The 13,198-nt window shown below is 49.7% G+C and overlaps 2 protein-coding genes across 2 annotated transcripts in view; one reads left to right on the top strand and one right to left on the bottom strand.

Moving 5' to 3' along the window:
• LOC138255404 (dedicator of cytokinesis protein 2-like) overlaps positions 1-13,198 on the top strand; it is a 1,984,107-nt gene that overhangs the window by 1,094,830 nt on the left and 876,079 nt on the right. The gene's annotated exons all lie outside the window — the stretch shown is intronic.
• LOC138255558 (INSYN2B protein-like) overlaps positions 1-13,198 on the bottom strand; it is a 385,142-nt gene that overhangs the window by 208,287 nt on the left and 163,657 nt on the right. The window contains exon 3 of the mRNA XM_069205840.1: positions 9,689-9,763. Coding sequence (XP_069061941.1) covers positions 9,689-9,763 — 75 coding nt within the window. The remainder of the gene's footprint in view (positions 1-9,688; positions 9,764-13,198) is intronic.

Genomic DNA, 13,198 nt, shown 5'->3' with positions numbered 1-13,198 from the left:
CGCATACATCGCAGAATATGCTAATCACCCTGAGCCAGGTGTGTGGACCCCACTGAAGGTACGACAGTCAAAGGGTCCCCTACCTGCCGCACCCCTCGCTTCTGGGGGCGCACACCTCCTGCTGCCTTGTCGCATAACTCGCAGAATATGCTAATCACCCAGGGCCAGGTGTGTGGACCCCACTGAAGGTACCCCAGTGAAAGGGCCCCCCCTACCTGCTTCATCCCTCGCTTCTGGGGGTGCACATCACCTTCTCCCCTGTGGATACATGGCAGAATATGCTAATCACCCTGAGCCAGGTGTGTGGACCCCACGCACCCCAATGACAGGGCCCCCCCTACCTGCCCCAGCCCTCGCTTCTGGGGGTGCACACCTCCTGCTCCTTTGGCCCCCTACCTGCTGCACCCCTCGCTTCTGGAGGTGCACACTTCCTTCTCCTCTGTGGATACATGGCAGAATATGCTAATCACCCAGGGCCAGGTGTGTGGACCCCACTGACGGTACTCCAGTGAAAGGGCCCCCCCTACCTGCTTCATCCCTCGCTTCTGGGGGTGCACACTTCCTTCTCCTCTGTGGATACATGGCAGAATATGCTAATCACCCAGGGCCAGGTGTGTGGACCCCACTGACGGTACTCCAGTGAAAGGGCCCCCCCCTACCTGCTTCATCCCTCGCTTCTGGGGGTGCACACCACCTTCTCCCCTGTGGATACATGGCAGAATATGCTAATCACCCTGAGCCAGGTGTGTGGACCCCACGCACCCCAATGACAGGGCCCCCCCTACCTGCCCCAGCACTCGCTTCTGGGGGTGCACACCTCCTGCTCCTTTGGCCCCCTACCTGCTGCACCCCTTGCTTCTGGAGGTGCACACTTCCTTCTCCTCTGTGGATACATGGCAGAATATGCTAATCACCCAGGGCCAGGTGTGTGGACCCCACTGACGGTACTCCAGTGAAAGGGCCCCCCTACCTGCTTCATCCCTCGCTTCTAGGGGTGCACACCACCTTCTCCCCTGTGGATACATGGCAGAATATGCTAATCACCCTGAGCCAGGTGTGTGGACCCCACGCACTCCAATGACAGGGCCCCCCCTAATGCCGCATCCCTCGCTTCTGGGGGTACACACCTCCTGATCCTTTGGCCCCCTACCTCCGCACCCCTCGCTTCTGGGGGTGCACACCTCCTTCTCCCTTGTGGGTACATGGCAGAATATGCTAATCACGCAGGGCCAGGTGTGTGTACCCCACTGAAGGTACCCCAGTGAAAGCCCCCCCCCCCCACCTGCTTCATCCTTCGCTTCTGGGGGTGCACTCCTCCAGCTCCCCTGTGAATACATTGCAGAATATGCTAGTGACCCAGGGCCAGGTGTGTGGACCCCAGTGAAGGTACCCCAGTGAAAGCCCCCCCCCCTACCTGCTTCATCCCTCTCTTCTGGGGGTGCACACCTCCGTCTTCTCTGTGGATACACTGCAGAATATGCTAATCACCCTGAGCCAGGTGTGTGGACCCCACTGAAGGTACCCCACTGAAAGAGGCCCCCCACCTGCCGCAGCCCTCACTGCTGGGGGTGCACACCTCCTGCTCCTTTGGCCCCCTACCTCCGCACCCCTCGCTTTTGGGGGTGCACACCTCCTTCTCCTTTGGCCCCCAACCTGCGGCACCCCTCGTTTCTGAGGGTGCACACCTCCTTCTCCTTCGGCCCCCTACCTGCCGCACCCCTCGTTTCTGGGGGTGCACACCTCCTTCTCCCCTGTGGATACATGGCAGAATATGCTAATCACCCTGAGCCAGGTGTCTCTCTCCCATCAGAGATGCAGTTTCCCGACGCTGAGTGTTTCTTTCTGTTAATGTCTCCTGCGCCTCTCCTCGCTCCTCTTCCCGGGTTTGCGCGCAGCGCCTCGGGCTTAAAGCGCTCCGGTGCGTTCCGCTCATTACCTCCGTCGTGACACATCTTATTCCGAATCGGTTGTTAGGAAAATGGGCCAAAAATGCTGTTCCTCAACAGGGGGTGCGGGTACCCAGGGGATGCTGCTGTTTTTTTTTCCAGGAAAGCTGAAATAGATGTCTTCTAATGTCGTGCTAGGGATGCTATGTGCGCGCCGGTACGAGGCAGCCGGGGCCTGCCGGAACGCCAGGAAGTCTCTCGGAGGCTTGCAAGTCTCCAGGGTGTGTGCATGTGCTTCAGGCCTGGTTTAAACACACGTGGTAATTATAAAAAACTGTTTTTATCTAGTGCTTTGTATCCTAGTTTCTAAGCGCTGTAAAAACACCAGATTTTACAAATAGCTAATTTAATGATAGACGATTTATAGGGGTTGGAGGGTCAACAAATGAACAGGGAGAGCCGATCCAAGGGTCTGGCTTGGCTCTAAGAGCCCATGCACAAGCCGAGCCGGGAACATGTTTGGCAATCTGTGCCAGAAACATCATGTCAAATTATGATCTTCACTTTAAAATTCAAATAAGGGCATTTTGTAATATGCATACATTTTTCACCTTAGTACATCAAATTATATCCCTGCTTGAGCGGAAATTATTAAAAGCCGTAATTTTAAAAAGGAATTTACCATTCTCGCCCCCTCCCCCCGGTGATAGGACTATTAGTGAACTAAATGGTACATCAGTGGTCACACGCACGAGGCCTGGGTGACATTTAAACTACGCCACATGATTTGCATTATTTCAGAAATTTGTTACGTAAATTTCCTAAAATTACGCTGTTACACTGCAGCTCCTAATTTTGCAGCTCTTTGTGCAAAATTATAGAGAAGGAGCCTGGAAACAACACAAACAACCAGAATTTGAGCCCCTGTGGTTCACAGCAATTGTCTTTCCATGCGTTTTTTTGCACTAAATGTGTCCATGTAATCGACCCAAGTGTGCATGTCACATCAAAATATAGCGCAAACGATGGATTTGCATTTCACATAATTCTGTTGAATGTTCCTGAAATATGCAGAATTACACGAAAGGAAAATACAGGAATTTCGCACCTCCCTCATGTCCACCATCTATGCGGCTTAGACTATTTGTCTACTGAAGCAACGCTATTGTCTGTTGACTCAAACGCAAGAGAGATATTTGCCTGGAATCACACGATTGATCTGGAGGAGTAGCCGGGATTGAGCAAGGTTTCCTGGGCCCAGACTTTGCATTTCAGCCACTAGATGGATGTCGCTTTCTCTGTCCCCTTTAAAGGTTAATGCTTGGTCTGTAATTCGTGGAGCATGAGGGTAGAAGGAGGCAGGAGCCCCATGAAAGCTCGGCTCGTTTTGGGCTCCACGGTCCAAGAGGACCTCGAGCTGAGCCAGGGCCCATCCATCAATTTAGCAGCCTTGGAAGCCTTGGGTGGTCGTGCCAAGCTTTGCACACATGACCTGCAGGTCAAATCAGGACCAGATGTTAACACTGAGTGCTCAACTCACTGAGGCATCAGGCCAGCTGGGGTGAAGGAGGAGAGAGAGGTTTGGCCAGGATCACACTGTTGGGTCAGATGGGGACACGGGGATCATTTGGCAAGTTCCCTGCTTCCCTTATCTGCACTTCTCCTGCAAAGCTCATTTTCTCTTTCATACTTATCTTAAATGTAATCTGCATAAAATTACTAAAAACTGCTGCTTACGCCCCACAAACAGACACTGATACTCTGAAGGCCCCTGAGAATGAATACATCTCCTGCAATCCAATTTGCAAGATATTGATTAAAGCTCCCCACACCTCTTGGGATGGGCAGACTGCTTCTCTCTCTGCTGCCCATAAGGTAGCTGTCAGGTCTTGTGAGTTTATCCTCTGTCAGTGCGATTCCACCCTGCTTCAGGGGTGTAGCTAGCTACGGTGTAGCAGGTGCAGTGGCACCAGGGTCCCTAGGCCTGAGGCGCTAACTGACCCCTGGGTATTGCTGTATTGTTGTACCTTACTGGCAGCTCCCCTGTGCCACTATCTCTCTGTCCCCCTGTCTCCCTGTGCCCCTGTCTCTCTCTATTGTGTTTTCCTGACTTCTTGTCTCTCTATCATGTTTCTCTGTCCCCCTGCCTCTCTGTCGTGTCTCTCTGACTCCTTGTCTTTCTACTGTATCTCTCTGGTTACCTGTGTCTGTCCCTCTGTCTCTGTCTGTCTACCTGGCATGTTTCCCTGTCCCTCGCTGTCGTGTCTCACTGTCTCTCTGTCTCCTTTTCCCTTTCTGGTGTGTCTCTCTGTTTCCCCGTCTTCCTGTCATGTCTCTCTGCCCCCTGTCTCTCTGTGTCCCTGTCTCTCTCTGTCGTGTCTCTCTTTCGTGCCTCTCTGCCCCCTGTCTCTCTGTGCCCCTGTCTCTCCCTGTCGTGTCTCTCTGCGCCCCTGTCTCTCTGCCCCCTGTCTCTCTGTGCCCCTGTCTCTCTCTGTCGTTTCTCTCTGTTGTGTCTCTCTGCCCCCTGTCTCTCTGCACCACTGTCTCTCTCTGTTGTGTATCTCTGTTTTCCTGTCTCTCTGTCATCTCTCTCTGTATCCCTGGCTCTCTCTGGTGTGTCTTTCTGTCCTTTGTCTATCTCTGTCGTGTCTCTCTGTGCCCCTGTCTCTCCCTGTCGTGTCTCTCTGCCCCTTGTCTCTCTGTGCCCCTGTCTCTCTCTGTCGTGTTTCTCTGCCCCCCTGTCTCTCTGCGCCCCTGTCTCTCTGCCCCCTGTCCCTCTGTGCCCATGTCTCTCTGCCCCCTGTCTCTCTGCGCCCCTGTCTCTCTGCGCCCCTATGTCTCTCTGTTGTGTCTCTCTGTTTTCTTGTCTCTTTGTCATCTCTCTCTGTATCCCTGGCTCTCTCCGGTGTGTCTTTCTGTCCTCTGTCTGTCTCTGTCGTGTCTCTTTGTTTCCCCGTCTCCCTGTCCATCTCTGTTGTGTCACTCTGTGCCCCTGTCTCTCCCTGTCGTGTCTCTCTGACTCCGTGTTTCTCTGTCTTCTTGTCTCTTTCTGGTGTGTCTCTCTGTTTCCCCATCTCCCTGTCATGTCTCTCTGCCCCCTGTCTCTCTCTGTCGTCTCTCTCTAACTCCCTGTCTCACTGTCCCCTTGTCTCTCTCTGTTGTGTCTCTCTGACTCCTACTTTTTCTGCCGTGTCTCTTTCCGAGTCTCTCTGTTTCACTGTCTCTGTTGTGTTTCTCTGTCCCTCTGTTTCTCTGTCTCCCTGGCGTGTCTCCCTGACTATCTCTGTCGCATCTCACTGTCTCCCTGTCTCTCTGTCTGTTTCTCTGTGCCCTGCCTCTGTGTTGTTTCTCTCTGTCCTTTGTCCCCTGTCTCTCTGTCGTGTCTCTCTGTCATGTCTCCCTGCCCCCGTCTCTCTGTCATGTGTCTCTGTCTGTCTTTCTGTCCCTGTTTCTCTATCATGTCTCCCTGTCTCTCTGTATGTCTCTCTATTCCCTCTTTGTATGTTGTTTCTCTCTGTCCTCTGCCCCGTTTCTCTGTCCCTGTCTCTCTACCATGTTTCTCTGTCTGTCTCTCTGTCCCCTGTTTCTCTGTCTGTCTCTCTGTATCCTGTTTCTCTCGGTCGTGTCTCTCTGTCATGTCTCCCTGTCTCTCTGTATGTCTCTCTGTTCCCTCTTTGTATGTTGTTTCTCTCTGTCCTCTGCCCCGTTTTTCTGTCCCTGTCTCACGGTCATGTCTCCCTGTTCTCCTGTCTCTCTGCCATATTTCTCTGTCTGTCTCTCTGTCCCCTGTTTCTCTGTCTGTCTCTCTGCCCCCTGTCTCTATGTCATGTTTCTCTGTCTGTCTCTCTGTCCCCTGTTTCTCTGTCTGTTTCTCTGTCCCCTGTCTCTCTGTCATGTCTCCCTCCCCCCCCCCCCCGTCTCTCTGGCATGTGTCTCTGTCTGTCTTTCTGTCCCTGTCTCTCTGTCATGTCTCCCTGTCTCTCTGTTCCCTCGTTGTATGTTGTTTCTCTCTGTCCTCTGCCATGTTTCTCTGTCTGTCTCTCTGTGCTCCTGTCTCTCCCTGTCGTGTCTCCCTGTCTTCCTGTCTGTCTTTGACGTGTCTCTATGCATGTTTGTGTCTTCACTGTGGGCACCAGGACGTGTACTCACAGCAGTGAGCGGTGGTCCCCGCTTCTACTGTGTGTGACCGGAGGAGCTTTCAGGTGTGGCCGGGTACCCTCAAAAAGACGGATGCAAGTACCCCCCAAACAGGCTCTGGCCGCCAGGTGATGCAGGGTACTCCCCAAAAGATTGCTCTGTGCGCTAGGTGATGTGCGGTACCCCCCAAAAAAGGGCTCTGGGCGCCAGGGGATGTGGGATACCTCCCCAAAAGAGGACTCCGTGCGCCAGGTGATGTGCGGTACCCCCCCAAAAAAGGACTCTGGGCGCCAGGGGATACAGGGTACTCCCCATAAGATTGCTCTGTGCGCTAGGTGATGTGCGGTACCCCCCCAAAAAAGGACCGTCGGCGCCAGGTGATGAGGGGGTACTCCCTCAAAAGAGGGTTCCGCGGACCAGGTGATGCGCAGTACCCCTAAAAGAGGGCTCCGCATGACAGGTGTGTCCCCAGTTCTGTATCCAAGTCCTGACCCCTGAGCAGTGCCCCCCCTCTAACACCGGGGTCTGTGTGGACGTGGTGGGGCACAGCGGGGAGAAGAGGGTCCCACACCCCTCGGGGTGCGTGTGTGTGCCGCTCAACATACCCAACACCCGGAGTAAACCCTGGACCACCCTCAGGGACTCACTGACCAACCCAAGCAGACCTTTAAATGGGCCGGGTCCTGCCGGTGCTCAGCACCAGCAGCTGTAAAAAGCAGCAGCTGAGACGGGTCCCTGTCGGGGCCTCCGTTTTTGCCCTCACACCTAAGGTGAAAAAAACATCTTAACTCAGCATCAATCCCCCCCCTTCACTGCCTTTGATGCAACTTCAAAGAGACTCCTTAAAGTTCTTTCAGAGTCTCATCATTTCAGAACTGAAACATTTTCAATATTATGCACAACAAAGCCATTGTTGGTGCCTATTTATCTTATGCAGCTAACAACCATTGGCAAAGTCAATAGTCCTGGCTTGTTGTAGATGTAATGTTACTTACTGTATTATATATCTGGATGCAATGAGAGAAAGAAGCAGAACATACCAGTCGGGCGCACTATGACACAGATATTTACTTTACTTGTTTCTAAACCACCTCTTAATTACATTGGCCATGCCCCTTTGAGACCCCCCCCCCCCAGTTTTTTCATCCCACTTAAAGTTGTGGGAGCACTGATTACAGGGTGTGCAGTTCACAGCTGATGCTTGGCAAAGGACCATCTTCATCAGGCAGAAAATCAACAAATACATACAACATAGGAACCTACTCCGGAATGGCTCCCGCCTCAACCTTCTCACATACAAGAGAAAAAACATGTGTGGAAAGACTTTCTCTGTTCAAGCAGCCAAACTATGGAATTCACTATCCGCAAACATAAGGACCACAGACAACCATCTCCCTTCAGAAGATGAGTCCAGAGTGGGCTCTTCCCCACATGATGAATATATTGCAGGGGTGTAACAACACTTGATGGGCCCCCATGGAAAGTACAGGAAGGGCCCCCCTCTGGACTCACTCAGGAGCTCTCAGGACAGGGTACTTTGCTGAGAGGGCCCCTGCAGCCCAGGGCTCCTCACCTCGCACGGCGTGGAATGTGGAAGCCTTTGTTATGCCACTGCTATATTCACAACTCAAGAATGTACCAGTGTACTAGGTACTAGGACATGACAAACTATAGTTCTCACGTATGGAAAAGAGCTGTCTTCATACAGGTACACATCCTGTAACATGAGCTGTGCCTCCTGTTTAAGAAGATGTATTTATAGAAAGGAAAGTTATATATTACAACTCAGGATACATGCGTATATCAGTCCATGTCCAAACTGTCGATACAAATAAGTGCATATGTGAGTTATGCCTGCCACTGATTACCACAATAAGTGACATGTGTATATATATTTATACATGTTAAATGCAGTTACCATAAAAATGTACTGCACGAGACGTGGACAGTAGACCATGAGAATATGGCAGCTTCATATGTATTTATATAGAGGACTTTAATCAAGCAAACAAAACTTTACCAAGAATCGGACATATATATTATTTACATTTTGTTAGTAAATAAATCCATTCCTCCCTTCCCATCCCCCTTCCCTCTGTCTCATCCCAAGCCTTTCTCACTTTCTATAAACTCCCAAACATCCTTCTCGAACCTTCACCCCTCCTTTGCACCATCCCGCGCGTTACCGCTACTTACAAAAGACTTACTACTTCCTTCTATAGTTCAATCCCTACTCCAAACTTCCTCTTTTCTAATCTATTCCTCTCTCTGAACTCTACTAAAGGCACATGAAATCAAGAGCGCAAACCTAACACAGCTAATGCACACCAAACAAAATTGGATCAGCTTACTAACTTCTAATCTTGGGTCCTGGCGTAGCGTGCTAATCGACAAAAAAGCGCTTCAATGCCGCGCCAGGTCTCATAAGCGCTATGGAAGCACATTTACAATTACAGTTACAATCGCCTTTGTAATTTGTCCCTCTTTTATTTAGGCGCCCCAGCATATTTTCTGTCCTTCTTTTATTTTGGCGCCCCTGCATATTTTTTGTCCCTCTTTTAATTTGGCGCCCAGCATATTTTTTGTCCCTCTTTTATTTTGGCGCCCAGGATATTTTCTGTCCCTCTTTTATTTGGGCGCCCCAGCATATTTTCTATCCCTCTTTTATTTTGGCGTCCCAGCATATTTTCTGTCCCTCTTTTATTTTGCCGCCCCAGCATATTTTTTATTCCTCTTTTATTCTGGCGTCCCAGCATATTTTCTGTCCCTCTTTCATTTTGGCATCCCTGCATATTTTCTGTCCCTCTTTTATTTTGCCGCCCCAGCATATTTTCCGGCCCGCTTTATTTTGGTACCCCAGCATATTTCTGGCTCAGTCCGACCCTGCCTACCATTGAGCCAAAGCGCGGTGGAAGTCGCCTTAAACGGACACTTAGAACCAGATGTGCTAAATCAGTGGTTGCCAACCTGTGGTCCGGGGACCCCGGGGGTCCCCAAAGTCTCCTCATGGGGTCCGCGGCTGCTTGGAAAATGAAATAATATTAACAGATTAATAAAGTATATACAAAGTGGCTAACTGTACAATGGACATTTTTTTAACGTACTATAAATGTCAAGGAATATGAAATTGGAGGCTAAAAATTAAATGACTATCCCCAGATTGAGTTGTGGGAGCAGAGCAGGTGCATCAAACAGAATATAGTATGGACAATGTGTAGCTTTAATTGAATTTAGAATAGTTCCAAACTTCCTATTAAAATTACATTTATATTCTTTTTAATTTATATTTGCAAATTATTAAATAATATATGTTATCATTTGTGACGGATGAATGCGTGTTTCTGTATTTTTTGTGTCTTCTTTTGAGTTTCAAATCATCAACAATGTTTAGGCCAGGTCCCCGGCTCCCAATAATGACTCAGTGGGGCGGTCCTCGATTTCAATAATAATTCAGGGGGGTCCCAGGTTCTAGTAATGATACGTTGGGGGTCCACAGAATTCAAAAGGTTGGGAACCACTGTCCTAAATCAACCATTCCCATAAGTATCAAACACCAGCGTAGGCTTCAATGCCCTTAACAAACATGGCTACCGGACAGCCATCTTTTCTGCAGCACGAATGATGGCGTGCTCCGAGGTGCGTGGGAGGGAAGGAGGGTATCTTACCTGTAGATGATGCAGGCGCAGTCCCTGCATGTGCCACAGTTCTCGATGTCCTGCCCGGTCCGATATGAGCGCCTCCTGTAACACAGATGAGCACGCAGGTTAGTTCCTGTGGGTGCATTACATGCTCTGTCTTGCACCATGCACGTGGTCATGTTAAGGCCCTGCCCTCCGGCAGGCCATGCGGCCATGCCCATAGGGACACCCCTGCTGTTCTGATACCTCCCTTGTGTATGTTACTGTTCTGCACCTCTGCACTGAACAGCTCAGCACCTCTCTGTAAGGCGTAGTCTTATCCCAGAGCTCTGGTCATGTAGGGCACAGCGTAGGTGACACACATGGAGAAATTGTGCACCTACAAGATACCTAACCAAGAGAAAGAAGTCGGAGCCACACCCACGCCAAAAGACCACGCCTGCAACCTCGGCATTATTCCAGATGGCGAACTCTCCATGAAACACTAGGTCAACCCAGTCGCCTCACCCACACCTACTGCCAGCAAAGCCTTCAAGTGGCTGCCAGTCACGCCAGTCAACACCAGGAAACAGTGACACAGGCTCTCATCACAAGCGGACCTGACTACAGCAACGCTCTCTATGCCGGCACCACCGCAGAACCCATGAGAAGACTCCAGACGATCCGGAACTCAGAATCCAGACTGATCCTCAACCTGCCTGAGAGGACCCACATCACCCAGCACCTGAAGGACCTCCACTGGTTCCCCCATCCAGGAAAGATGTCAATTCAAGCTCTTGACCCAGGCCTACAAATCCCTCCGCGACCAAGGACCCCCCAACACGAACCATCGCCTTTGCTTTCACTCTCCCCCCAGGAATCTCTCTCCCTTCACCTAGCCCTCCCTCAGCTACCACATATCAGACACTGACGCACTAGAGATCACTCCTACTCCTACCTCACTGCCAAGTCCTGGAACGCCCTCCCGCCATACTTCACCCTCACTGACCCACCTTCACCAAGGGGCTTAAAACCTGGCTCTTCGACTGACACAGCAGCACAACGCCTGGATACCCACTTGGGTGACTAGCAGCGCTTTATAAATACACCTTGATTGATTGATTGAAAGCACGCATCTACAGGATACTACACCAGGAGAAAGCACAGATCTACAGGATACCTCACCAGGAAGAAATAAGCATCTGCACGATACCTCACCGGGAGAAAGCACAGATCTACAGGATACCTCACCAGGAAGAAATAAGCATCTGCCCGATACCTCACTGGGAGAAAGCACAGATCTACAGGATGCTACACCAGGATAAAGCACTGATCTACAGGACACCTCACCTGAAGAAATAAGCATCTTCAGGATACCTCACCAGGAGAAAGCACACATCTACAGGGAACTACACCAGGAGAAAGCACGGATCTACAGGATACTGCATCAGGAACAAACAAGCATCTTTAGATTAACACACCAGGAAAAAGCACAGATCTACAGAATACCTCACCAGGAGAGAACAAGCATCTACAGGGTGCCTCACCAGGAAGAGGCATGCATCTACAGGATACCTCAAAAGGAGATAGCATGGATCTACAGGATACTAGATCAGGAAGAAGCAAGCATCTACAGGATACCTAATGAGGAAAAAGCACAGACCTACAGAAAACTATACCAGGAAGAAGCAAGCATCTACAGGATACCTCACCAGGGCAAAGCACACATCTACAGGATTCCTCACTAGGAAAAAGCACACATCCACAAGATATCTCACCAAGAGAAAGCACGGATCTACAGGCTACCTCACCAGGAGAGAACAAGCATCTACAGGATGCCTCACCAGGAAGAGCCATGCATCTACAGGATACCTCACCAGGATATAGCACGGATCTACAGGATTCTAGATAAGGAAGAAGTAAGCATCTACAGGATACTGCATGAGGAAAAAGCACAGACCTACAAAAAACTATACCAGGAAGAAGCAAGCATCTACAGGATACCTCACCGGGACAAAACACACATCTACAGGATACCTCACTAGGAGAAAGCGCACATCCACAAGATATCTCACCAAGAGAAAGCACGGATCTACAGGATACCTCACCAGGAGAGAACAAGCATTTACAGGATGCCTCACCAGGAAGACACATGCATCTACAGGATACCTCACCAGGAGATAGCACGGATCTACAGGATACTAGATCAGGAAGAAGCAAGCATCTACAGGATACCTCACCAGGACAAAGCACGCATCTACAGGATACCTCACTAGGAGAAAGCACACATCCACAAGATATCTCACCAAGAGAAAGCACGGATCTACAGGATACCTCACCAGGACAAAGCACGCATCTACAGGATATCTCACTAGGAGAAAGCACACATCTACAAGATAGCTCACCAGGAGAAAGCACACATCTACAGGATACCTCACCTGGAGAAAACGCGGATCTACAGCATACTACATCAGGAAGAAGCAAGCATCTACAGGATACCTCACCAGGACAAAGGACGGTTCTAGAGGATACTACATCAGGAAGAAACAAGCATCTACAGAATACCACACCAGGAGACAGCATGCATCTACAGGATACCTCATCAGGAGAAAGCACAGATCTAGAGGATACTACATCAGGAAAAAGCAAGCATCTACAGGATACCACAACAGGATAAAGCACAGACTTACAGAATGCTACACCAGAAGCAAATAACTATCTACAGGATGCCACACAGAAAGAAGTACACATCTACACGATACCACATCAGGAAAAAGCCAGCATCTACAGGATACTACACCAGGGAAAAGCACACATCTCCAGGATGTCACCCCAGAAGCAAGTACACATCTACAGAATATCACCCCAGGAAAAAGCATGGATCTACAGAACGCCACATCACGAAAAGTATCCATGTACAAGATCACAAACCAATACTGAATATATCTAGAGAAAGTGCACACCATGGAATGCCACATCTGGAACAAGTGTACATATACAGGATACCAAACAAGGACCAAGGACCAAGTACACCTCTACACGGTACCACACCAGAATAAGGATACCCCAATGGGAGCAAGTATACATCTATAGGATAGCAACCCAGGAAAAGTATGCATATATAAGATACCACACACTGAAAAGGAACACATCTATAGGAAGCCACACAAGGAACTGGTACACAACTATAGAATACCATACAGGGAATGGATACATATCTATAGGATACCACAGCAGGAACAAGTGTAAGACTATAGGCTACCACACCAGGAACACATATAATCTATAGGATACTACACCAAGAACAAGTATCTAGTGTCAAAATAGTATACCAGGAACGTGTATACATCTATAGGAAACTACACAAGGATCAGGAATACATCTATAGGATATCAGACAAGGAACACACATACATCTGTAGGATAGCGCACCAAGAACAGGTTCACATCTATAAGATACCGTACCAGGAGCAGGTAAACACCAATTGAATACCACACTAGGACCAAGTACACATCCATGGGACAGCACACCAGGAACAAGTACAAATTTACAGGATAC

The sequence above is a fragment of the Pleurodeles waltl genome, chromosome 1_1 (genome assembly GCF_031143425.1).
Source record: "Pleurodeles waltl isolate 20211129_DDA chromosome 1_1, aPleWal1.hap1.20221129, whole genome shotgun sequence".
Lineage (NCBI taxonomy): Eukaryota > Metazoa > Chordata > Amphibia > Caudata > Salamandridae > Pleurodeles > Pleurodeles waltl.
The sequence above is the reverse complement of the archived record's forward strand: the minus strand, read 5'-3'. Positions and strand labels throughout refer to the sequence as shown.